The sequence below is a fragment of the Nomascus leucogenys genome, chromosome 18 (genome assembly GCF_006542625.1).
Source record: "Nomascus leucogenys isolate Asia chromosome 18, Asia_NLE_v1, whole genome shotgun sequence".
Lineage (NCBI taxonomy): Eukaryota > Metazoa > Chordata > Mammalia > Primates > Hylobatidae > Nomascus > Nomascus leucogenys.
In genome coordinates this window covers 88,743,594-88,771,197 of record NC_044398.1, presented here as the reverse complement: position 1 = coordinate 88,771,197, position 27,604 = coordinate 88,743,594, and the positions used below count along the sequence as shown (strand labels likewise).

Here is a 27,604-nt window from a genome sequence, read left to right as displayed (position 1 = left end):
TAAACATACACTTGCAATATGGTGACAGTGACAAGCAAGAATGACTTGATTGGACTGTGACCCCTTCTCTCCTACATGTTGCTGTCCTGGTTCTGAAATGATGACCTTCATCTCTGACTCCATGTGTCGCTGACTGTGCTCTTGCCTTTGACCTGATGCTGGATAATTCCTTTAAACTAGTAATGAATGCCCATGTTGGCTGTTAAATTTTTAATTCTTGCAGAATTTTTCCTTTTCCTGATTTCTTGACTCATTTTTCTCACAATTTGGAATAAGAGACAAATGTCTCTAAATGCCAAGAAGGAATTCCTGCATGGAAAAACAGTGGGAAATCAACTGATCACACATGGGTGGTTGTATTCTTGTACTCTCTATTCTGTTTCACTATCTGTCTTTCCTTACCCAGTCCACACTGTATTACTACAGTTTTACAGTAAGTTTTTTCTTTTTTTTTTTTTTTTTTTTTTAAACCAATGGGGTCTGGCTCTCTCACCTGGGCTGGAGTGCAGTGGTGCAATCATAGCTCACGGCAGCCTCAACCTCCCAGGCTCAAGTGATCCTCCCACCCCTACCTCCTGAGTAGCTGGGACTACAGGCATGCACTACCACACCTGACTAATTTTTAATTTTTTTGTAAGGATGGGGGTGTCTTGCTGTGTTGCCTCAGGCTGGTTTTGAACTTCTGGGCTCAACTGATTCTCCCTCCTTGGTCTCCCAAAGTGCCAGTATTATAGGCGTGAACCATCATGCCTGGCCTACAGTAAGTCTTAAAGACAGGTAGAGCAAGTCCTTTAGTTGGCTGGAACATTCATGCTGCTGTATAAAATAATAGTCCCCTTTCATTTTAAAGAGCTGCTGTTTACAACATTCTCTTTTTTGGTAACTGTATATGACCCTTTGAAGCTGGACACATGTAAACTCCCATTTTGCAGACAAGAAACCTCATCTTCAGGGTAAATGACCTCCCCCAGGTACTGCAGCTGGGCAGGTGGGTCTGAGATTGCACTCCAAGTTCAATGTTCTTGGCACTGCTTTATAAACTCCCATCTTCCTAGGGCCACCTCTCCTTACTGTGCCGGTCTCAAATGAAAACAGACCCCCCTCACCGTCCCCGCGGAGGAGCCCAAATAGCCACTTACCTTGTCACATTCATTCCTCTGCCCTGTTTTATTTTCCTCCTCCTACTCGCCTTGCCTTGCTTCTTATTTATGTCCTTACTTATCTATTCTCTCTCTCTGCCACTAGAACGTACGTTCCATGAGAGCAGGCTCTTACACTGCTTGTGCTCTCCGTACCTGGCACAGGGCCTGGCATAGAGTAAGTCCTTGGCCAAGATTTGCTGAATGGATGAAATAAACGAAATAAGTGAAAGCTACCTCCCTAAAAGCAATAATGCAAGTGACAAACAACAAATTGCTTATTTCATCCTGAATTAGAAATAATGTTAAGATAGTTTACATTCCAGTGTATGGGCAGCTTCTCCTGCTAGGCTGAATGAAAGCACATTCCCTGCTAGATATAGCTAAGGGATTGAGGGAATGTCCCACTGTGCAAACTACCTCACACAGCAAAATGAACTGGAGAGATCCGGTAAGTGGGAGCTAGAAATGCCTTTTTATTGTGTTCACTAACTCTCATGGTGAATTCAAATTCCACAAGCATGACTGTTTCCATGTTTGGGGCTCAATTTAGGTAGGAGAGGGGAGGATGTTGGACAACCTATGCTCAGTTCAGAAGCCAAACCCTCGGAGATCACTGATAAACCAGGACTCTTATTTCTAATAAAGAATTTGAGTCTTGGGGCCAGGCACAGTGGCTCACACCTGTAATCCCTGCACTTTGGGAGGCCGAGGTGGGCAGATCACTTGAGGTGGAGTTCGAGACCAGCCTGGCCAACATGGTGAAACCTTGTCTCTAACTAACCATACGAAAAATAGCCGGGCATCGTGGTGCATGCCTGTAATCCCAGCTACTCGGAAGGCTGAGGCAGGAGAATTGCTCGAACCTGGGAGGCGGAAGTTGCAGTGAGCCAAGATCGTACCATTGTACTCCAGCCTGGGGGACAGAGTGAGACTCTGTCACACACACACAAAAAAAAAGAGTCTGAAAACAAAGTTAACATTAAATAAGGTCTGAACGGTAGCTGTCTGGTAATAAGGACATCTCTTGTGGAAGTGTGTGTGTGTGTGTGTGTGTGTGTGTGAGAAAGAGAGAGAGAGAGAGAGAGAGAAAACATGAATGCATTGTGTATCTGCTCCATCTTAGACATAAAGCTTACTTGTGAATACAAGGCTTAAGAAAAACATTGGCTCAACATCACGAAGAATCAATAGGATTCAATAAGAAATACTTTTCACAAGAACCTGTTTTGAATATTTCAAACAATCCCCTATTGCCAACTCACTTTAATTTAACATAGAAAAGATTGATGCAAACATGAAAGATATTACATTAATAATAATTTCTAAATGTAAAATATATAATCAATATACAATTAGTTGGACCTGAATTTAGAACATCTGAAATTTTCAGAGGCTAGGATGAAATTTACTTTTGTACTAAAATTTACCTTTTGACTTCAAAGGACTTACTAATCAAATTGGTAACATAATCAAGGCTATAAGAAAAACAAAACATCATCCCTGCATACCAAAAGGCCAACTATTTCAGAAAATAAACTACTTTTTAAAAATTTCCAGGAAGTTAAACATGACCGATCGAACACACTATTTATCTGCAGAGAGAAGATAACACCTATGGAGGAAAACAGAACAGGAGAGGCAGCATCAGAGAATGGGGTATCAGCTCACCTTGCAGGCACTCTCTTTGTAGAGGAAACGCAGGGAGAAGAGTGGCAAAGAGGTCTGCATAGAGGCAGAAACAGAAATCTGAGTGTTCTACAAAAGGCAGATTCACCCAAGAGCCGTGAAAAATCTCAGCACAACCAGGCCCTAGATTCCTAAAAAGGAGCAGGTGATAAGGACTGGAGCCGTGTCAGGAGGGAGCAAGGCTGTAATAGGATCCCCTACCCCAGGGAAGCCAGGGGACTGGTATCACCACAGGCCAGTAGGAGCTAGATAGGAGGTTTAGACTCTGGAGAAAGCGATCTCTGCAGGCTCAGCGGCACCAGGTACAATCGTGAAGAGTAAGAGTGAGGCAATATGAGCTGACGAAATGGGGTAGCCATCCTCCACATACCGAGGAGTGAGGGCTCCAGCTCCCTTCTGCCAATCTGTACCCAGAGCACAGGAGTTAGGCTTGTATCCCCCAAACTGAAAATCAGAGAATTAATCTCTAAAAAAACTGAATCCTTACAGCTAATTCATATTTAATGTTGAAAGACTGAAAGCTTTCCTCCTAAGATCAGGAATAAGACAAAGATGTCAGCTCTCACAACTTCTATTCAACAATGTACTAGAGGCCCTAGCCAGAGCAATAAAGGCAAGAGAAAGAAAATGTGTATGGGAAAATTTGTACTGGGGGGATAAATGCAAATGTCTTTATTTGTAGATATGATTTCTTAAAAAATACCCAATACTCTACAATAAATTATTAGAACTGATAGATGAATAAGTAAGGAAGGTTTAAGAATACAAGGTCAAAATAAAAAAGCTATTATATTTCTTTATATTAGCAATAAGTGACTGGAAGTGGAACTTTAAAAACATATGACTTACAATAGATCAAAAGGTAAAATACTAAGGGACAACTCCAGTATAGCACATGCAAAATTTGTATGCTGAAAACTATAATACATTGATGAGAGAAATCAAAGAAAGCCCAAGTGAAAAGATACACTACGTTCATGGGTTGGAAGACTCAATGTAGTTAAGATGTTAATTCTCCTCAAAATGGTTTACAGGTTCAACACAATTCCAATCAAAGAGCTAGCAGACTTTTTGTAGAAACTGACAAACTGACTAAAACTTTTGTGGAAAAGTGAATAGAATAAACCTTTATATAAAAAAGACAAGATTAAAGAGTACAATATTTGGTTTCAAGGCCCACTACAAAGCTACAGTAATCAAGACAGTATGGTATTGGTGAAAGAACAGACATATAGATCAATGGAATAGAATAGTGTCCAGAAATAGACCCACATGTATATGACCAAATGATTTTTGACTAAGGAGTTGTAATTCAGTAATTTACTTTTCATAAAATAGTGCTGGAATAATTGCATATCTATATGCAAAAAATAAACTCGTACCTATGCCTCATACCATATGTAAAAATTAACTTGAAATAGATCATATACCTAACACAAAACTGAGAATAATTAAAAGCTGCTTAAAAAAATGAGAAAATCTCTGTGACCTTATCTAGGCAGAGTTCTTATGTAGATATAAGAAGCGTAAGCCGGGCCAGGCGCGGTGGCTCACGCTTGTAATCCCAGCACTTTGGGAGGCCGAGGCAGGCAGATCATGAGGTCAGGAGATCGAGACCACAGTGAAACCCCGTCTCTATTAAAAATACAAAAAATTAGCCAGGCGTGGTGGCGGGCACCTGTAGTCCCAGCTACTCGGAGAGGCTGAGGCAGGAGAATGGCGTGAACCCGGGAGGCGGAGCTGGCAGTAAGCCGAGATCGTGCCACTGCACTCCAGCCTGGGTGACAGAGCGAGACTCCGTCTCAAAAAAAAAAAAAAAAAGCGTAAGCCATAAAGGAACTGAATCAGCCTCAGAGAAAAGACATATTAATTATAAAGCCAATTTTTCACTTCATCATCCTACACAGAAGGACCATCAATAAGATTTGCCTCCACACCCAGAGCTTCTCATCAATTTTTAGTTCGTTCTTAAAAAATAATGGATGGCCAAGAACATCCAAATATTTAAAGAAAGCTTCCGACATGACAGACAAAAACCAAAACAGACCAACATACGGACAGAAATAAAGGAACTCTGAGGAAACAAGCACAGAGTAGGGAGCTGAAAGAAACTTTACAAACTACAGCCAGTCCTTGCTTTACACGTAGTACAGGATCATAAAATCATCCGGACAACTGAAAGGTGAGTATTCTACACTCGTACTCCTTTGTAAGTTTGAATCAGCTTCCAAAGGGTAATCCTTTGCACTCTAAGGTGTTCTACACTCACCTTGAGATCAGAGAAAAACGGATTTTTCTGTGACCTTTAGAAACTTTTGTCAAAACATTACTAAGTCTCTGACTCTGGGTTAAAAACAGAGAAAAAAACAAACATACAAAAAGTAAAGCCATAACGTTTAGTACACTGCAATTTAAAGCATCAGAAACCACTGATAATTAAAGTGTTTTATTTCTTTGTATAAAACTTATGTCTATATAATGATATAGATCAATGACTAAATAATAAATAAGAGACAAATCTCTTGTTCAGAAGAATTCCAGACACTCCTCTACCAAGGAGGTGGAACACAACTCCCCACTACTTAGACTTGGGCTGTGTACAGTGACTTCCTTTCAAAGAGCAGAGTGTGGAAAGAGAGGGAACAGTAACTTCATGTGGAGAGATCTGGCAAACACCACCTCAACCCAGGTGATGAAGGTTAACATCCCAAGTGAGAAATCACATTGACAGCATGTTCCCTTGATATGAAGTGATAAGGATGGCACTTCATCACGGGTCTTCCATCCAAAACCCATAACCCTAGTCTAACCACTAGAAAAATATCAGACAAACTCAAGTTGGAGGACATTCCACAGATTAGCTGACCAATTTCATCCTGAAACTGTCAAGGTAATCAAAAACAAGGAGAGTCAGAGAAACCATCGTGGTCTAAAGAAGCCTACGGAGATACGATGGCCAAATATAATGTGGTATCCTAGAGGAGATCCTGAAACTGAAACAGAAAAAGGACATTAGGTAAAAACCGAGGAAATGTGAATAAAGTATGAGCTTTTGTTAAAAACAAAAAAACTTATTCAGAGTAATTTAAACAGTGTATGCCTTCTTCTTGCCATATAACTTATGATATGCAGTGAGTGTTTCTTCCATGCCTGGGTGAACTGTTGTACTCCTTTGTAAGTTTGAATCAGCTTCCAATGGGTTATCCTTTGTGCTTTCAATGTAGTGAAATATCTCTGAGAGCTCCTTTAATGTGAAAGTTTGTGCTGGTGTTACCTCTTCTGGGATAACTTCATCCTTTTTGTCACAATCACTTTCCTCATTTATGCTGATAAGTTGCCTTCATTAAGTTCCTCTGGCTGCAGATTTACAGTAACTCAAATGGCAGCAGTGTCAACATTCCCATGGTCAGCTAATTCTTCTTTATAATTCTACTTGTTTTGATTTGAATTTCACTTCCAACATTATCACTTATTGGTTCCTTGTGACACTTTCATCTTGGCTGATCACTTCTCTCTTTTGATTATCCATTTGAAAAGAATGTTGCCTGGGCTTATCACTGAGAAACAAGGAGACAACGTAATGACATGTTTTGCTGTCTGAGTGAATAGAATAATGAATGTGCAGACACACAGACTCTGAAAGAAGTAACCTGATTGGTGACAGATTAGGATGTGCATCTGTTTTCTACACAGGGATGAGTGGACTGAAGAGCTAGTAGTGAAGTTTATACTTTATTCAATTACTCACAGTTAATACATCGTAGCCACTGAAATTGGAATCATATTATTGGGGGACTGGTATTATTTAACTAACCTGGTGACTGAAATCCATGCATATCAGAACCATGCACAGAGAATTACTTGAAAAATTAATGTCCTTATAGACATAAAAAATAATTCTACATCTAAGAAAGAAGAGCCATATACATTCTTTCAAAGGAATATTGTGAAGACAAGAATTCTTAGAAATTAAAATAGGAGTTGAAAGAAAAAAATCCAATGAAAGTATTGAAGGGGGAAAGTCAGAGAAATGTCCAAGAAATGAACAAAAAGATGAAAGACAATAGAATGGAACAAACAAAGACAAAAACATTAGAGGATAAATCCAGGAAACCTGACATTTAACCACGGGAGTTCCAGAAAGAAAGAAGAGAGAAATGAAAGAAAAAAACTGTCAAGGAAATAAAACAATACATTTCCCCCAAAATAAAAGACACAAGTCACAAGTCACAAGTCTTCAGCCTGTAACAGCCCACAAGGAGTACCCAGCATAACACTTCCAAGGCCGATTACTGTGGAATTTCAAAACGCTGGGAGAGAAAAAAGAATATTCTCAAAAATTCCAGAAAGGCCCAGATTGAGAGACAGAGAGAGAGAGAGAGGAAGAAGAAGAAAAGAAAAAAGAAAGAGGCTATATACGAAGGATCTTGAATAAAACTGACACTAGATTTCTGGATAGCATGGAGCAACTTCCATTCCAGCCAAGATGGAATAACAGAGACTGATTTACCCACCCAGCTAAAACAACCAAAAGAATCAGACAAAATACATGAAACAATGGTTCTGAAGACACTGGACATTGGGCAAGGAAGCACAGTGATCCCCGAGAGACAGGAAACTAACAAGGTGAACCCAATGACTGCCCCAGTTTACTGGTTAGAGAACCCTGGATAGCTGCACAGGAATTCCTTGATGATTCAGCAGAGGACTGATCAGCACATAATGGGTGAGCAAATCCCCAGGGCTGGGGAAAGAACCATCCAAAAGGATTCAAAGCAACAATATATGGTGCTCACACAAGGCTGAGAACAACGCCTGTTCCCACCAGCTAACTTGGGAAAACACATACATCACAGCACTGGGGAGACTAGTTTGGAAGGTCTTAGACAATGAACTGCTCCAGACTCAGCAAACTACAAAAGTAAGACCTGAAAAAATCAAACTGATTCCAAATATCTCAACGACATACTTGAAACAAAGCTCAAGAACATTTATAGGAATACAAAAATATCTAGTATACCACAAGGTAAAATTTATAATATATGGTATCTCATTAAAGACTACCAGGTTTCCTTCCTGTAGGAGATAGCTTAAAAAAAAAAGTAAAATAACAAAGACTATCAGGTATGCAAAAAGGCAGAAAAACACGACCCACAAAAACAGTAATCAATGAACTGAAAGTGATGTGGAACTGATACAGATGTTAGAATTAACAGAGTAGGACACTGAAGGGTACTTATAACTGCATTCCATACGTTCAAAATGATAAGCTACAAACCAAACAGAACTTCTAGAAATGAAAAGTACAATGTCTGAGATAAAGACCCAGCAATAGTAACTATCCAAAATAAAACACAGAGAAAAATAATTTTAAAAATTAAAAAGAGCATCTGTGACCTAGAGGACAACTTCAAGCACCTCAATATACACGAATAATTGGAGTCCCTAAAAGACAAAATGAGTGCAAGAAAAAGAAAAAAAATCTTTCAAAATAACGGTTGAAAAATGTCCAAACTTTTTTTTTTTTGCAGGGGGGTGGGGGGACAAGGTCTCACTCTGTCACCCAGGCTGGAGTGCTGTGACACAATCACAGCTCACTGCAGCCTTGACCTTCCCAGGCTCAAGTGATCCTCCCACTTCAGCCACCCTAGTAGCTGGGACTACTGGCATGTGCCACCACATCCAGCTAATTTTTCTGTGTGTGTATTTTTTTGAAGAGAGAGGGTTTTGCCATATTGCCGAGGCTGGTCGTGAACTCTTGGGTTCAAGAGATCCACCTGCCCCAGCCTCCCAAAGTGCTAGGATTACAGGCATGAGCCACTGCACCCAGCCCGACATGTCCAAACTTGATGAAAGCTATAAATCCAGAAATCCAAGAAGCTCAATAAATCCCAAGCCGATTAGAAACTTGAAGAAAACATTACCAGGGCACATCATAATCAAATTACTCAAAACTCATGATAAAGAAGAACTTGTAAAAAGTAGCCACAGAAAAAGCTGTATTACATACAGAGAAGAAAAATGGGGATGACAACAGATTTCTGTTGAGAAACAATGCAAGTGAGAAGAAAGTGGAGCAGTATCTTAAAAGAATGAAAGAAAAAACTCTGTCCATTTAGAATTCTATACCAAGCAAAAATATCTTTCAAAAATGAAGGTGAGGCCAGGTGTGGTGGCTCATGCCTGTAATCCCAGCATTTTGGGAGGCCGAAGCAGGCAGATTACCTGAGGTAAGGAGTTCAAGACCAGTCTGGACAACATGGCAAAACCCCATCTCTACTAAAATATACAAAAATTAGCCAGGTATGGTGGTGCACACCTGTAATCCCAGCTACTCAGAGGCTGAGGCAGGGGAATTGCTTGAACCCAGGAGGCAGAGGTTGCAGTGAGCTGAAGCTGTGCCACTGCACTCCAGCCTGGGCAGCAGAGGAAGATTCTGTCTGGAAAAATAAAAATAATAAAAAAAAAGAAGGTGAAATAAGCACATTTTTATACATACAAAAGAACGTGGGAGGCTGAGGCAGGATCACTTGAGCTCAGGAATTGGAGGCCAGTCTGGGCAACATAGTGATACCTCATCTCTAAAGAAATGAAACAAACAAAAAAGCTGAAAGAGTTCATCACCAGCAGGTCTTTGCCATAAGACATGGTTGACTCCTTCAGGCAAAAGGAAAATGATAACAGATGGAAATATGTATAGAACTACACAAAAGAATGAGGAAATACTTACATGGATAAATAGATTCCTTCCTTCCTTCTTTCCCTCCCTCCCTCCCTTCCCTCCTTCCCTTCCTTCTTTCCTTCCTTCCTTCCTTTCTTTCCTTCCTTCCTTCCTTCCTTCCTTCCTTCCTTCCTTCCTTCCTTCCTTCCTACCTTCCTACCTACCTACCTACCCACCCACCCACCCACCTACCCAAAAGAATGAGGAAATACTTACATGGATAAATAGATTCCTTCCTTCCCTCCTTCCCTCCCTCCCTCCCTCCCTCCCTCCTTCCTTCCTTCCTTCCTTCCAATGAGGTAGGATCTTGCTCTGTCACATAGGCTGCAGTGCAGTGGTGTGAACACAGCTCACTGCAGCTTCAACCTCCTGGGCTCAAGGGATCCTCCTGCCTCAGCTTCCTGAGTAGCTGGGACTACAGGCATGTGACACTAAGCTCGGGTGCCACCAAGCTCGGCTAATTTTTTGGCTTTTTGTAGAGATAGAGTCTTTCCACATTGCCCAGGCTGGTCTCGAACTCTGGGCTCAAGTGATCCTCCCACTGTGGCCTCCCAAAGTGCTGGGATTACAGGTGTGAGCCACTGTGCCCAGCGGTAGATTTCTTTTTACTTAATTCTTTTAGCAAATCACTGACTAAATAAGAAATATAACAATGTTGCATGCTGTTAATAACATATAAATGTAAATGACACTAATAGCACAAAGGTTGGGAGCTGGGAAATTTAAGTACATTACTGTAAGGTTCTTATGCTATATGTGAATTGGTTTAACTTGAAGGAAGACTATGATAGGTTAAAAGAAAATATTATATATCCTAATTCAATCCCAATCAAAATTTTACCCAATGCTTTTTTTTTTTTTTTTTGAGACGGAGTCTTGCTCTGTCGCCCAGGCTGGAGTGCAGTGGCGCAATCTCGGCTCACTGCAAACTCCGCCTCCCAGGTTCACGCCATTCTCCTGCCTCAGCTTCTCTGAGTAGCTGGGACTACAGGCGCCCGCCACCACGCCCAGCTAATTTTTTGTATTTTTAGTAGAGACGGGGTTTCACTGTGGTCTCGATCTCCTGACCTCGTGATCTGCCTGCCTCGGCCTCCCAAAGTGCTGGGATTACAAACGTGAGCCACTGTGCCCAGCCTCCGATGCTTTTACGTAAATTTATAAGCTGATACTGAAGTTCATAGGGAAATACAAAGGATCTAGAATAGCCAAAACAATTATGAAAAAGAAGACCAAAGAGAACAAAGTTGGAGGAAGGCTGAGGGTGGGGAAAGGAAGCAACCTGGAGTGGGTGAGAGCAACAGAGCTGAATCCTTACCTATCCTATTTGTAAGTCAAAAGATAAACAGAAAAATCAAGAAGTATGGATGGAGCTAAAGGCCATTATCCTTAGCAAACTCACACAGAAACAGAAAATCAAATACTGCATGTTCTCACTTATAAGTAGGCACTTTGTTCCTCTAAAATGGACACAAAGTGGGGAATGACAGGCACTAGGGCTACTTAAGGGTGGAGGGTGGGAGGAGGATCAGAAAAAAGTTAACTATTGGGTACCAGGCTTAGTACCTGGCTGACAAAATAATCTGTACAACAAACTTCTGTGACACAAATTTACCTATATAACAAATCTGCACATGTACTCCAGAACCTAAAAAGTTAAAAAAAAAAAAATGAAGAAGTAGCAGTAAGAACATTATTTGACAAAATAAATATCAAAAGAAAGAATTGAAAGTGGTTGTCTCTGAGGAACAGGATGAGGGTAGCAGAGGACTGCTACTTTTTATTATAAACTTTTTTTGTACCATTTGGCTTTTAAAGACAATGTTCGTATCTTTCATTGAAAATACTTTTTTGTTTTTTTAAATGTCAAGGGCTTCACAAAGATTCACTCAATATGTGAAAAATCACTATTGAAATGACTTGTCTTTAAAGGGTACACAGAACTCAGCTCTGTTACGAATTGGCTTTATGACCTTGAATATGACAGCTTCTCTGAGCCTCCAGTCCTGTTTTGTTAAGTTTGTAACGTGACAGAGGATGGACCAGATCACCTCCAAGTTCCTTCTGGCTCCACAAGTCCATGTTTAGCAGGTAACATTTTTGCTTACACAGTTACAGATACCACCCACCCATTCCTTAAAAGAATACATTACATTTCTTCAAAAATGTCCTCCCATCTATCTTCACCTCCATCCGAGTTACACAATCATTAACATTTGCAGACAGAAATGACACAAAAGAAAACATTCAAAGCCAGTTACGTAAACAACAAAGTTTATATCTTAACCCTGTGTGTTTCTGAAGATGTTTTATCTCTTTGGAAACTGTCATTTTTGGTTCCTTCTAGCTTTCCTATAAACCCACTAACTCTAATTTGAAAAGAAAAGAAAACCCCCTAATGGCATCTGGGCAGGGTCAAATTTGGAAGTAAACTACTCCTTCACAAATAATGACCAAAAAAAGAGGTAGGTGCCTGGAAGGATCCACCCACTCCTCTCTCCTCTCTGCTTGTGCACCCCCCTTTTTCTGATGCCCCCTGCAGGCAAATGAACAGAAATAAGAGAAAGCCATCAACCATGTGGAGAAGTCTATTCTAAATTCTCACAGTTTCATTATGTCATTCACTTAGCAATCCTAAATGGACGTTCATGTCAGATTTTTAGGCAAATTCCAAATGAAGCCATCATTAACACTAACAATTTAATGTGATGAAGGAACAGGGTATGATGGCATTACCAGAAGGAGAAGAAATGGGAGGCCCACCTGATAGGCTGCTCATCACATGGAGAAGGTCATTTCAGCCCCCCTCAGAACAAAGAATCACCTACCAAAAGCTGTAACATCAAGAAACCACATGCTTCTTGCCTCCAGATTTAGTTTGTGAAGACTCTTCCGGGGTTAATTTGCAGTTATAGCAAACTAGAAACTAATCTGCCAAGAATTCAGAGTCATTAATTTACGAAGATGAACCAATGTACCACATGGTCATTCACAAGAATTCCCCAATTCTCTTTATCAAATAGATGACACCTAATGTAATACTCAGAAAATAGTGGTGTGAATACTGATTTCTGTGGCATTGCATGATATTGATTACCTTTTAAATTATTTTCCCTAAAGAAATGGCATGAACAGTCTTCAGACCTAATATTCCAAGGCATGTACATACTCCTACCTTTAAGTGGCTCTTTCAGTCTGAACAACAAGTAAGGCAATACAAATAAGGTAGATTATGGCGCAATTATCAAAAGAATGTCATTCCTCTCTGCCTTACTGTAAGCAAAGCAATCGAAAGCATTCCTAACATAACTTTATACTGTTAAAAGAAAGAAAACAGTCTGCATGGCCTTCTGAGCAAGACAGCGAGTAGGAAGACACGTTCCAAGTGTGGTACAGGATCTCCTGCTCATTCATTTATTTAAACGTTTTTCCAAGTGGCCACAAGGCATTACTTGTTAGGTGCGGGAACACTAAGAAGAATACATGACAATCCCTGACTTTATCTTTTCACTTCTTACAAGAGTCCCAAAGGCAACGAATTCCCAAGGACTCTGGGTGGCACAGAAGGCATCACACAAGGCATTTCTAGTGGCAGGGAAGGATCATATATGGGTATCTTAGGAGGGAGCAGGCATTTTAGAAAGAGCATGAATGGGATTTGGGAAGAGAGAGATGAGGGCTTGAATTTGATTGGTTTTGTGACTCTAAGCAACTTCCTCAATTAAAAAATGGGTTACTGTGAAGATTAAGAAACAAAACAAAATAGAAAAGTGAGCGTTATGGTGCCTGGCACATGAGAGACTCTGTAAATGCCAGTGCCTTCCCTGTCACTTCCCTTTCCTATGGTGGGAAAGGTGGACGGTCAGTCCATGTTTTTAGAGAAGACACTGATGTGGGTCTTCAGAGAGAAGACCAATGAAAAACATCAGAAAAGGAGGAGGGAAAGAGGAAGGAAGAGCAGTAAGGAGGCACAAGGAGCAAGAATAGCTTGCACAGGATGGTCCCCAACGTTGGGCAGCAAGGAGGAAAGTGTTCCAGCAGCCTTGCTGATGGGCAGGTAAGCCATCAGCCACATGGGCATTAGCTAATTAGTCTGTTTGGAACCTGTGGATCACCGAGAACCACCTCAACTGCCCTACTCTATTGGAAATGTACACAGGTTTCTAGTTTCACAGTTCTACTCCTCCCCAACATTTTATTATGAAAACTTCAAATATACAGAAAAGTTTAAAGAACTGTACAGGACAGGCACAGTGATGTGTGCCTACAATCCTAGCTACTTGGGAGGCTGAGGCAGGAGGATCGCCTGAGCCCAGGAATAGGAGACCAGTTTGGGGCAACATAGCAAGACCCCATCACAAAATAAATAAATAAATAAATAAATAAATAAATAAATAAATAAATAATAAAAACAAAGATAAAACATTTGAAACAGTAAAACAAACAAAAAAACACACATAAAAAAACAACCCGAAAAAACGGGTCTGGCACAGTGGCTCACGCCTGTAATCCCGGCACTTTGGGAGTTCGAGGTGGGTGGGTCATCTGAGGTTAGGAATTCAAGACCAGCCTGGCCAACATGGTGAAACACGGTCTCTACTAAAAATACAAAATTAGCCAGGTGTGAGGGCACATGCCTATAATCCTAGCTACCTGGGAGGCTGAGGCAGGAGAATCACTTGAACCCGGGAGGCGGAGGTTGCCATGAGCCAATATTGCACCAGGAGGCGGAGGTTGCAGCGAGCCAAGATTGCACCACTGCACTCCAGCCTGGGCAACAAAAGCAAAACCCCATCAAAACAAACAAAACTATAGTAAACACCCATATACCCATCACAGATTTGAGTCCTTTTGCATTTGGGAAAAAGAGGCACAAAAGGGAGATTCTAGAATATTCTCATTTTGCAAACCTTTGGCTTCTGCACTATTAGCAAGCTGAATGAAATGAAAAATCTTTGCTTCAGAGATTCCTAAATGGCCAAAAAGGAGGCCCCTCAAATCTGGAGACCGTATTTAAACATGGAACCACCTACCAGTACAAGGACAAACTTGGTTTTGGGCCACAGCAGTCATTTTTCATTCTTCCACCAAACTCCCCTAAATAAACACAAACATGCTGCAGTTTCTGCTGGCTTATGATGTACTAGTAGAATTTTTTAAAAGCATAAAGTGTCAACAAAAAGAAGTATGAGGAAAATGTTAAGGATTTCTACATCTGGCAATTAAAATACAGGATTTATACATTTAATGCTTTATTTCCACTAACACCACTATAAATTATACAGGACTAATCCTAAATGCACATGATTTGGGCAACTCAAACAGAAAATCTGTTTTGCATTTAGTTAACAGACATGGAAAAAATAGTATTTCACTTCCCTAACATCTAAGTGTGCTGAGGGCAATTTGTTTCAATTATTAGCACCTTATACTATCACAAAAAATTATACTATTACACGAAGATAAGTACTCAATAATATAACACATTGTTAGAAACACAGATGATAATGAGACTTTTAATTACGGTTAATCAAATAAATAACATGAAGGTATAGAAAGAAAACATTAATTTTTAAATATTACTGCTATTATGAAACATGAAAGCGTTCTACCACAACAAAGGTCATATAAGTATAAGGTGATGTTAAACTTAGCTTCATGTTATTTAAAATAAAATCCTGAGATGACACACTGCTTTAATGTGTGAGGTGAAAGCAGGCTTTCAGTACTGAATTCCAAATTTCTGCATACAGGAGCTTTTAAATGGAAATGCTGAATTTTATTGGAGACACTGACAAACCTTTCTATGTTTTCAAATTTAAAGAAAGCTAAGCCATTGCTAAAATCTCCTAAACTTTAATGAAATAATTACAAATTTTAAAAAAACTATAGAAATCTTAGAGTTTGGATTATTATTATTATTATTATTACTTGAGACAGGGTCTCACTCAGTCATCCTCGGCCAGAGTGCAGTGGTACAATCTCAGCTCACTGCAGCCTCGACTTCCTCAGCTCAAGTAATCCTCCCACCTCAGCTTCCCGCCAAAGCTGGTACTACAGGGGCACACCAACACATCCAGCTAACTTTTGTAATTTTTGCAGAGAGACAGGGTTTCACCATGTTGTCCAGGCTGGTCTTGAATTCCTGAGCTCAAGTGATCTGCCCATCTCAGCATTCCAAAGGGCTGGGATTATAGGCATGAGCCATCTGGTCTGGCTGAGTTTGAATTATTTTTTAAAAATACATATAGATAATTTTTTTGCTCTGTTGCCCAGGGTCTTGCTCCGTTGCCATGGCATAATCACGGCTCACCACTGCCTCAAACTCCTTAGCACAAGCAATCCTCCCACCTCAGCCTCCTGCGTAGCTGGGACTACAGGCATGAGCCACCATGCCTGACTAAGTTTTTGATTTTTGTTGTTGTTGTTGTTGTTAGAGATGGGATCTTGTTATGTTGCCCAGGCTGGTCTTTAAGCTGTCCTTAAGCAATCCTCCCATCTCACCCTCCCAAAGTGCTAGGATTACAGGTATGAGCTACCATGCCCAGCCAATATAGGTAATTTTTAATAAACACAATTGTTCTGCTTCCCCAGCTGTGCTTTTGTCAAAGTCTATAGAGTTGACACTTTACACTCTAGCTCGATTAAAGCAGACCTTCATCTAAAAATCCATCCATCCATTTGCCAGATGTGTTACAGCCCATACAACAGGTGAGAGGAGAAAGGCCAGATCTAAAAAGCATTTTAATAAATAAAGCATAAAATAGAAAAGCAGTAACTGAAAATTATGAACTCAAATGTGGTAACTCATATGATAATTCACTCATATGAATTATCAATAATTCATAATTCTCTATTACATTTTTTAAGTATTCTATGTCTCTCATCAGCATTCTCTCCATTCTCAACCATCAAAAGAAAGGTTTCATGTAAAATTCCACTATTAAAATAGTATTCCAAGTTGTCTGACTCCCTTTAAAATTTTTTTAAATTGTGGTACAATACACATAAAATTTAGTGTCTTAACCATTTTAAACGTACAGTTCTGCAGTGTTAAGTCCACTCACACTGCTGGGCAACCAGTCTCCAGTACTGAATCACATTAAACAACTCCCCATTCCCACCTCTCCTCAGCCGGGGGCAATCACCACTCTACTTTCTGTCTCTATGAATCAGACTTACTCTAGGAACCTCATATAAGTGAAATCATCTGGTGTTTTGTCTTTTTGTGATGGGCTTATTTCATTTTGCATAATGTCCTCAAGGTGCTTCTATAGCTAAGGAGCAGAATTTACATCTATATCTTTATCTTAACCAAATCACATTTTTAAAATTTGCTTGAAGCAAATTGAAGCATGTATTAGAATCTCCTTCCTTTTTAAGGCTGATTAATATTCCACTGTAAGCATATGCCACATTTTGCTTATCCAAGTTGCCCACATCTTTTTTATGTGATGCTACTCTCAGGAACCTTGTTGAACTACCCCCTCTCAAAGAAAGCAACCGTGTCCTGACCTACTGGTCCAAGAGATGTCAAAGGAAGGAGACAAACCACATTCATTCGTCTTTCCTGGACACCCAACCAGACAGATATGCCAGAGGGGGCATCTGTTAGAGCTGTACCACATCTTTATTAAAAACCAAGTTTTATGTCTCTATGTACATTACATGGTAAAATCAATTTTCCTGGTTAATCATTCTATTTTATTAGTAACTGCACACTTTAAAATTCTGCATTTTACATTAACCAGACTCTAGTTTTATGCTGAATATTTACTTGAATATCTTAAAACACTCCCTTGAGAACAGGCTGATCCTTTCTTACAAGTGTGCAGCTGGTAAGGTGCAAAGTAGCTGAATTCAGAGGGAGGACTGAGTGGGGGTGGTGGAAATTCTTTCTTACTTATTAAAAAAATAATTTAGAACAGGTGTTAAAGGTCTCTACCACTTTTCCAGTCTGAAATTAGCATAGCCCTTTAAAAGCCAACTAGACCTAGCCAAAACTGGCAAAGAGGAGGGAAAGGTGGTGGCGGGTCAGCAGGAAGAGCTCTCGATTTGCTGCTAGAACATGAAGGCACGAAAAACATGGCACCTGCCCAAAGTAAATCAATGCTTCTAGTAATAAGAGCAATGTATTTAAAGTTCTGAGAGAAAACAGTTTTTGGATCTAGAATTCTACATCCAGCAACATTATACATGCAAAACAATATAACATTTAAGAAAATTACTTCCCTCAAAAAAGTCCAAAAATCGCTGGGATGGCTGAAAGATTCTTCTGGGCAGCAAAGTTTTAATGACATAGGAATACACTTTCTTCTCAATGTCCCATTTATGCAATTTTTTTCTCTACAGAGGATAACATTTATACAACCATAATATTATACATGCTGTATCCTGATTGTCATCTCTTGGGATCTACTTATAAAGAGGGCACAAAAGTATAGATACAAAAAGTAGTAAATATTATAAATAATAACTAACCAAAGTGAGAAGAGGGCAGAAAGAGACAGAAGGTGGAATATACATACTAAATTCCAAATCTTTTATAGTAGTAATCAGGATACATTGTTCAAAGTTGGTAAGTCAAGAAATGGAGGTATTTAAAGGAATAACAGAAACCACCAAAAGAGCATAACAGGAGCTGCCACTGGGAAGAGAAGCTGCGAGTGAGGAATGAAGATTTTCCTCCTTCATTTTACACTCTACTGTACTACATGAATTTTTTAAAAATTATGTGCATTTATCATTTCAGTGGTTTCAAAGGTGTCATGGGAAACATTTTCTCTGCTAAAATATACTTAACTTATAAGATCTACATTGAATTTGCCAACATTTACTCTGCCCAAATATGAGAGATTTTGCTGAGGCGGCTAGACTAGGTAAATCTACAGTCCTTTCCAGAAGCTAAGGCTCTATCCCAAGGGATAAGCAAATTGTAAAAATGTAATTTGGTTCAGATAAAGATAGAGATGTAAATTCTGCTCCTTAGCTATAGAACCTACAGCAAACAAGAGCTAAACAACAGGAAATTTCCCCCCAGAAAAAGCAAGACTAGGGACAGAAGAGGCAGTTAGAGCACAACGGAGGTGTCCCAAGAGGCCCAGGGCAAGAGAGAAGCACCAAGGAAGAGTCAACACAGAGCTTCCTGGACTGCGTGAGAGAGCCAGCTGCCACCAGGGTCAAAGGGGCCACTGCTTGCACTGTAGACACACATTTTGAAACAGCAGTGGATGGTTGTGGGTCTCAAGGTGAAAGGCACCCACTCAAAGTGATGAATGTCTAAGCACAGGGACAAGACAAAGAGGGCAAAACGAGCTGAGAACACATTCTTCTGCCACAGTGCTAGTAGTTTCCAACCATTTTGTTGAAACCATGAGAAGGACCTTCTAAAAACTTCTAGTATATAGCTGGTAGGTGGAAATTTAGAGAGCAGTCTCCACTAAAAGGGCCAATGATTCTTTTTTTTCTTTTCTGAGTCTTGTTCTGTCACCCAGGCTGGAGTGCAGTGGTGGGATCATGGCTCACTGGAACCTCAACTTTCTGAGCTCAAGCCATTGTACCACCTCAACCTCCTGAGTAGCTGGGACTATAGGCATGGGCCACCACGCCTGGCTAATTTTTCTTTGTTTTTTGGAGATGAGGTCTTGTCATGTTGCCCAGGCTGGTCTTGAGATTCTGAACTCAAGCAATCCTCCAGCCTTGACCTCCCAAAGTGCTGGGGTTACAGGCATGCGCCACTGTGCTCAGCCAATGATCTTTTTATTTGACATGTCTTTATTATTGTAGTGTCATAAAGAGTTTTCATAGGTTCACCTGTGACACTGATTTACTGTATGTTCCTAAACTAAAAATTCCACTATAAGGATTTTCAAAACTCTAATCTTCAGGTTTAGAAGAGACTGTCATTTGCTATTTGAGAGAATCAAAGGGTCTCACGAGTTTTTATCAATTTCCATGTCATGCCCTACACACTATGCACAATATAAAAGCATTTGGAATTTAAGAGCCAGAAGGGACTTCAGCATTCTTTCCACCAAAATGCCTCATTTAAGATGAGAAAACAGAGGCACACGCTGGGCTCTTGATGGGTATTTACTGAAGGGAAGAGAGAACAAAGAGTCTTTTCTGAGGTGCTAGGTGATGGCAGAGCCTAAGCTGGAACTCTTGGCTTCTGGCTGCCTGATAAGTCAGTTCTCTGTCCACTCTGCCCTATGGCTTCTGTTGTCTCTAAGGATTTTTCAGTAGGAAGGGAGAAAACACTTGCTCCACAGGCCTATTTATGAATAAATGTGTAAGCACTTTGACAAGGCAATGGGTCCTAGAATATGGTCTGGTGAGTCAGAATTCTCCTTCCTAAAGGGCTTTTTCCTCACCTTCTAATGTAATACATATATTCAGTTACTTTGAGAAACCACTAGCTGCAGATGAAAACCATGTGGAATCCAAAAACCATAGCTTTGATATATGCATTAGCATTTCCTACCTAGCAGGAATTCCAACAGCTACTCAATTTTCAAGGAAGGCTGAAATGTAGTCTCATAGAAAGGAAAGGCTAGAGGGAAGAGACCGGCCAATGGGATTTTCCCATCAGTTGAGATAAACCAAAGAGCAAGTAACCAAAGGGCATGACTGATTAAAATCTCTATCAGCGCAAAGTGGCTTTAGAAAATCATTCCCTTTAATTAGAGAACACTACAGTATTAATAAAATGGGAATAGTAATAGCACCTATCTTTCAGGAATGTTGCGAGTGTTGCTCAGAGTCAATCTCTAAAGCAAATAGAAGTGAGTCACAGAGCAGTGCCTGTCTTCCTCTCAACCATAGTGCCACCCTCCAAATCTTAACTATACCTTTCTAATTATGGATGCCTGAATTTTTACATTTATATCTATGCCATTTCCCCCATACTTTAATCCCTTATTTTATTTAAGAGACTAATAACTGTTTAAAGAAAAAGAAAGAAAATGAATAAAAGCACTAATGTATCCATGGGGTTTGTACAATATGTAGAAGTAAAATATAAGACAAAAGATCACAAAGGATTGGGGAAGGCAGTAATTGGAAATACACTGTTAAGAGTCTTACACTGTTCATGAAGTGTAATTTTTTACTTGAAGACAGACTGTCAAAAACAAAAAGAGAAAATAAAAATAAAAGACAGACTGTGATACTTGAAAGATGCATATTATAATCTTAGGGTAGTGCTCGGCCAATAGAAATATAATGTGAACCAGGTATATAATTAAAAATGTTCAAATATCTACCATTTAAAAAGGAAAAAGAAGTCAAATTAATTTAATATTTTTAACCTCATATATCAAAAATATTATCATTTCAACATGTAATCTGCATGTAAACAATGACTAATGTAGTTTACATTCTTCAAAATCTGGTGTGTAGTTATATTCACAACCCATCTCATTTTGGACTAGCAACATTTCAAGTACTCAATAGCCATGTGGTTAATGGCTACCATCTTGGACAGTATAATTCCAGAGCAAGGGTCAACTTTTCTCTAAAGGGCCTCAGAGTAAACATTTTGAGTTTTGGGGGCCATAAGGTCTCTGTCATAACTACCCACCTTTGCCATTGTAACTCAAAAGCAGCCACAGGCAATACGTAAATGAATGGGTGGCTGGGCACTGTGGCTCGTGCCTATAAGCCCGGCACTTTGAGAGGTGGAGGTGGGAGGATCACTTGAATCAAGGAGTTCAAGACCAGCCTGGGTAACATAGCGAGACCCTATCTCTATTAAAAAATTATTTAAATAAAACAAAATAAAAATAAATGAATGGGCAAGGCTGTGTTCCAACAGAACTTTATAAAAACATGTGAGCCACGTGGGTCGGATTTGGTTTGAGAGCTGTAGTTTACCAACCACCAATCTGGAACAATGACTTTAAAAAACAACACAAAGAGGTATAAGCAAAAAGTCAATAGAGAAGATAAAACGGGATGATAAAATATCAGCAAATACTAAATAACACATAATTCAACCAAAAGGCAGTAGAATAAGAGGAACAGAGGGACACAGAACAAACAGGACAAACAGGAAATAAACCACAAGACGGGAGGCAGACCTGTCCTCAACATTAATTCAATATAAATGGCAGAGATTGCCAGAAGCAAGAGCCAGCTATATGCTATTTATAAGAAACATACTTTCATTAGAAAGACAAACCAGTTACCAGTAAAAGACTGAACAAAAATATACGATGCAAACACTAAGTATAAGAAAATAGGCAAGGTGTGGTGGCTCATACCTGTAATCCCAGCACTTTGGGAAGTCAAGGCAGGTGGATCATTTGAGGTCAGGAGTTTGAAACCAGCCTGGCCAACAGAGCGAAACCTGGTCTCTACTAAAAATGCAAAAAATTAGCTGAGTGTGATGGCACATGCCTGTAATCCCAGCTACTCGGGAGGCTGAGGCAGGAGAATCTCCTGAACCAGGGAGTTGGAGGTTGCAGTGAGCCGAGATTGCACCACTGCACTCCAGCCTGGCAACACAGCGAGACTTTGTCTCAAAAAAACAAAACAAAACAAAACAAAAAACATAACCCTGATACCAAAACTTGACAAAGACAGAAAATTACAGGCTGGGCGTGGTGGCTCACACCCGTAATCCCAGCACTTTGGGAGGCCAAGGCCAAGGCGAGGTCAGGAGCTCGAGATCATCCTGGCCAACATGGTGAAACCTCATCTCTACTAAAAATACAAAAAAAATTAGCTGCGCACAGTGGTGCGTGCCTGTAATCCCAGCTACTCCGGAGGCTGAGGCAGGAAAATTGCTTGAACCAGGGAGTTGGAGGTTGCAGTGAGCTGAGATTGTGCCACTGCACTCCAGCCTGGCGACGCAGTGAGACTGTCTCAAAGAAAAGAAAAGAGAAGAGAAGAGAGAAGAGAAGAAAAGAGAAGAGAAAAGGGAAGAAAAGAAAATTATAGTCTAATATTCCTCATGAACAGAGATGCAAAAAATATTTAACACAATATCAGCAATCAAATCCAACAACGTATTAAAAGGATAATACTTCATAGCCAAGTGGGATTTCTTTCAGGCATACAAATCTGATTAAACATTCAAGTATCAATCAGTATAATTCAAAATATTAACAAAATAAAGGATGGCCAGGTGCACAGCTCCCACCTGTAATCCCAGCACTTTGGGAGGTGGGAAGATCCCGAGGCCAAAGGTTCAAGACCAGCCTGAATAACATAATGAGACTCTCGTCTCTACAAAAATAAAAAAATTGGCCAAGTGTGGGTGGTGCACACCTATAGTCCCAGCTACTCAGGAGGCTGAGGTGGGATGATACCTTGAGCCCAGGAGTTCAAGGCTGCCGTGAGCTATGATTATGCCACAGCACTCTAGCCTGGGCAACAGACCCTGTCTCAGAAATATTTAAAATAAATAAATAAAAGACAAAACCCATAGGACAATTTTTAAAGATACAGAAAGAGCACCTGAAAAGATTCAATATCCATTTGTGATGTTGAATGATTTCTTAACGTACTAGAAATGGAAAGGAACTTCCTAAACCTGAAAAAGAATGTATATGAACAACCTAAAATCTTACTTAATGGGCAAACATTGAACCTCTCCTCCCTAATACTGGAAACAAGGCAGAGATATCCACTCTCTCTATTTCTACTTAACCATATGCTAAAGGTGCTAGTCAGTGCAATAAGGCAAGAAAAATAAATAAAAGACATAAAGACTGGAAAAGATGTAAAACTTGTTAATAGCATACAACATAACTGTGCACATAGAAAACCTTATGGAATATTTTTTAAAATCCTATTAGAACAAATAAGTGAATTTAAAAGGTTGGCAAAATATGAAGTCAATATATAACAATGAATTATATTGCTGTTTTTTGAGATGAAGTCTCGCTCTTGTCCCCCAGGCTGAAGTGCAATGGTGTGACCTCGGCTCACTGCAACCTCTGTCTCCTGGGTTCAACTGATTCTCCTGACCTCAGCCTCCTGAGTAGCTGGGATTATAGGCACCTGCCACCACAGCCAGCTAATTCTTGTATTTTAAGTAGAGACAGGGTTTGGCCAGGCTGGTTTTGAACTCCTGACCTCAGGTGATCTGCCCGCCTTGGCCTCCCAAAGTGCTGGGATTACAGGTGGGAGCCACTGTGCCCGGCGACAATGAATTGCATTTCTATACAAAAGCAGCAAACAGTTTGAAAATGACATTTAAGAAACAATTCCAGGCCAGGCCTGGTGGCTCATACCTATAATACTAACACTTTAGGAGGCCAAGGCGGGAGGTTGACTTGAACCCAGGAGTTCGAGACCAGCTTGGGCAATACAGTGAGACCGTGTCTCTACAAAAAAATTTTTAAAAATTAGCCAGGAGTGGTGGCAAGTGGCTGTAGTCCCAGCTATTTGGAGGGCTGAGGCAGGAGACTCCTAGGGCCCAAGAGGTCAAGGCTGCAGTGAGCTGTGATCATGCTACTGCACTCTAGCCTGGATGACAGAGTGAGACCCCCATCTCTATTAAAAACAACAACAAAACTTAGGAAGAAAACTAACATAAAATATACAAGATCGCCACAGTAAAAACTAAAAAATAGGCTTACTGAAGAAACTGGCAAGATTATTCTAAAATTTATATAGAATGCAAAAGATCTAGAATGGCCAAAGAAATCTGAAAAAGAACAATGTTAGAGGGTATATGCTTTCTGGTTTTAAGACACTATAAACCCACAGTAATAAGACAGTGTGGTACTGGCATAAGGAAAGACATAACTGACTGGAAGTGAAGAGAGCAGAAACAGACCTAGACATACACGATCAGTTGATTCTTGACAAAGGTAGTGAGTCAAACCAATGAAGGAAAAAAACTCTTTTAAACAAATTGTTAAAATGTTGTTGGAACAATCAGACAGTCATACGGAAAAAAATAAACCCTGATCTCCATGTCTTACTCCACAGACAGAATTAATTTGAAATGGGTAATGACCTAAATGTAAAAGTTAAAATTACAAACCTTCTACCAAAAAAATAAAAAAATAAAATAAATAAAAAAGTAAAAAAAAGAGACAATCACTGCAACCTTAGGGTAGACAAAGATTTTGGGGGGTGGGGGGGAATTCACTAACAATAAAAAGGAAAAAACTTAATAAAGAGGACTTTATGAAAATTAAAAATATCTGGCTGGGTGTGGTGGCTCACACCTGTAATCCCAGCACTTTGGGAGGCCGAGGCTGCTAGATCACTTGAGGCCAGGAGTTCAAGGCCTGCCTGGGCAACATGGCGAAACCCTGTCTCTACTAAAAATACAAAAATTACGTGGGCATGGTGGCGCACGTCTGTAATCTACTCAGGAAGTTGAGGCACGAGAATCACTTGAACCTGAGAGGCAGAGGTTGCAGTGAGCTGAGATTGCACCACTGTACTCCAGCCTAGACAACAAAGCAAGACTCTGTCTCAAAAGAAAAGAAGAACAAATCAAAAATATATGCTCATTTACAAACATCACAAAAAAATGAATAGGTAAACCACAGAATCGAAAAAATACACGGGCAGCAAAAACATCTGACAAAGGCTACGTATCCAGACTACATAAAAGAACCATAAGTTAATAGCGAAAAGACAAACAACCCAATTTTAAAAGGGGTAAGAGACTTAAAAGCCACCTCAATGGTCAACAAGAACATTAAATGGTAGTCAATATCATTAGTTATGAGAGAAATGCAAATTAAAACCACAATGCAATACTGTCTCATAAAGATTGACAGTCAGGTGCAGTGGCTCACGCCTGTAATCCCAACACTTTGGGAGGCCAAGGCAGGCAGATCACTTGCGGTCAGGAGTTCGAGACCAGCCTGGCCAAAGTGGCAAAACATCGTCTCTGCTAAAAATACAAAAATTAACCGGGTGTGGTGGTGCGCATCTGTAGTTGCAGCTTCTCGGGAAGCAGAGGCCCGTGAATCGCTTAATCCCATGAGGGAGGTTGCAGTGAGCCAAGATCGCACCACTGTACTCCAGCCTGGGAAAAAGAGCAAGACCTGTCTCAATAAATAAATAAATAAATAAATAAATAAATAAATAAATAAATAAAAGATTGATGGCATGAAATGCTGACAAGGATGTGGAGCAACTGAAACTCATACAATAAAATGGCATATCAAACTCGTACTATGAAATGCTATATCCACTTTGAAGAGCTGTTGCTTTGTTCTTATAAAGTTCAATACAAACTTATCCTAAAAATCAATAATTCTACTCCTACATGTGCAGACAAAAAAATTATCTTACTGAAACATTCACAGCAGCCTTACTCATAATAGCTCCAAACTAGAAACAATTCCAATGTCCACCATCAAGAGAATGGGGGTAAAATAAATGCTGCATATTTACATAATTAAATACTACTCAATGATTAAAAAAAACTGCTGAGATGCAATAGCAAGGATGAATTTAAAAAATATATTAAGCAAAAAAGTTAAACACAATGCCAAACAATTCTATTTTTTATAAATTCCAAGAATAGGTGAAACTAATCATAGAGTGGTAAAAATTTAAAAACGGTTGCTTAGGGTCATGGCAATTGTAGTGGGAATTTGGGATTGTTTGAAAACAGACATAAGGAAATTCAAGGGAAACAGAAATGTTCTATATCTTGCTTTGGTTGGAGGTTATATGAGTGTATACAACTGTTAAAACTCTTTGAACTAAACATTTATGATCTCTGCATTTTATTTTATCTTAATCATACCTCAATTGTTTTAATCTCTAAAAAACCATTTTTAAAGTATAGAGGGCAATCTGAAATATTAACAGTGATTGCTTCTGGGTGTCGGGATTATGGCTAATTTTTTTCTCTTGTTAATTCACATTGTTCTAAACTTCACAATTTTCTATAATGAACATTATGTATGTACACATTTTTCCCACTTTCTATACCTGTGTTTTGTAGTTTCACAAAGACACCAAATGTTGCCAGCATTTATATCCTGCAGGGAGGATTATGGGTGGTAAAAGGAAATGTGGGTCAAGCATTCTTTCTACAGTAGGCACATGGTTCAGTATCTACAGGATCTGAAAGCTCAGGAGATCAGGCAGAGGCAGTCATACTGAGAAGAGGACGGGATCAGACACACGAGTTCAGTTCTAATCCTGGTTCTCTCACAGAACTGGTGAACAAGACACAGAGTCTCCATCTCCTCATCCCTAAAATGGGAATAAGACATATCCTGGGCCAGGCACAGTGGTTCACACCTGTAATCCAAGCACTTTGGGAGGCCGAGGCGAGAGCATCACTTGCATCCAGGAATTTGAGACCAGCCTGGGCAATACAGCGAGACCTCATCTCTACAAAAAATCAAAATTAGCCAGGCGTGGTGGTGCGTACCTGTAGTGCCAGCTACTCAGGTTGAGGTTGGAGGATCACTTGAGCCCAGGTCAAAGCTGCAGCGAGCTGTGACTGCACCACTGCACTCCAGCCTGGGCAACAGAATGAGACCCTGGCTCAAAAAAAAAAAAAAAGTCCTGTCTACCTCAAAGAGGTTTTGTGAGGGTTAATCAAAACGGCTATGGTCTATAAAGCAGTCTCTAAAATACAGGGAATTCAGGTCATAGTCACTTCTGTTATGATGTGAAAAGTTAGAAAGGCCATCTTTCTCAAAAGTCAGATTTAGTACTTACAAACCTATGAGAAGCAACAAGAAAAGTCATTGCTAGAACTCCGGCCTTTTAACTTAACAGCTGAGAGCTCTTACCTATTGTTGTGGTAATAGTGATTCTGCAGGGAGTAGGGTATGCACTGGGGGTTTAACCGTTTGCTGTCAGCCTCCTTCCAGCCATCTTCAGTCCACTTTCTTTTGATCTGCTTCTCTTCCTGTTTTCTCCCCATATATTCAGCATAGGTTTGGATCCGATAGCTTTCTGCATATTTGCTGGTATTGACAGCTACAAGGAAAAGAAAAAGAAATAAAATGCTTACAAAAGTCTGGCCTAGCCCCAAAGATGTCACTTTTGAAATGTGGCCTAAGGTGGTCAAAGGAGCCCCATCAGGCCTAAGGTCTGACCGACCCTTGGCTCTGCC

General features: G+C 40.0%; 1 protein-coding gene across 2 annotated transcripts in view; it reads right to left on the bottom strand.

Annotated features, from left to right (window-relative positions):
- Positions 1–27,604, bottom strand: part of PARN (poly(A)-specific ribonuclease) — a 196,365-nt gene that overhangs the window by 19,973 nt on the left and 148,788 nt on the right. For both annotated transcript variants that reach the window (XM_003269303.3, XM_030798055.1), the window contains one exon: positions 27,279–27,468. In XM_003269303.3, coding sequence (XP_003269351.1) covers positions 27,279–27,468 — 190 coding nt within the window. The remainder of the gene's footprint in view (positions 1–27,278; positions 27,469–27,604) is intronic.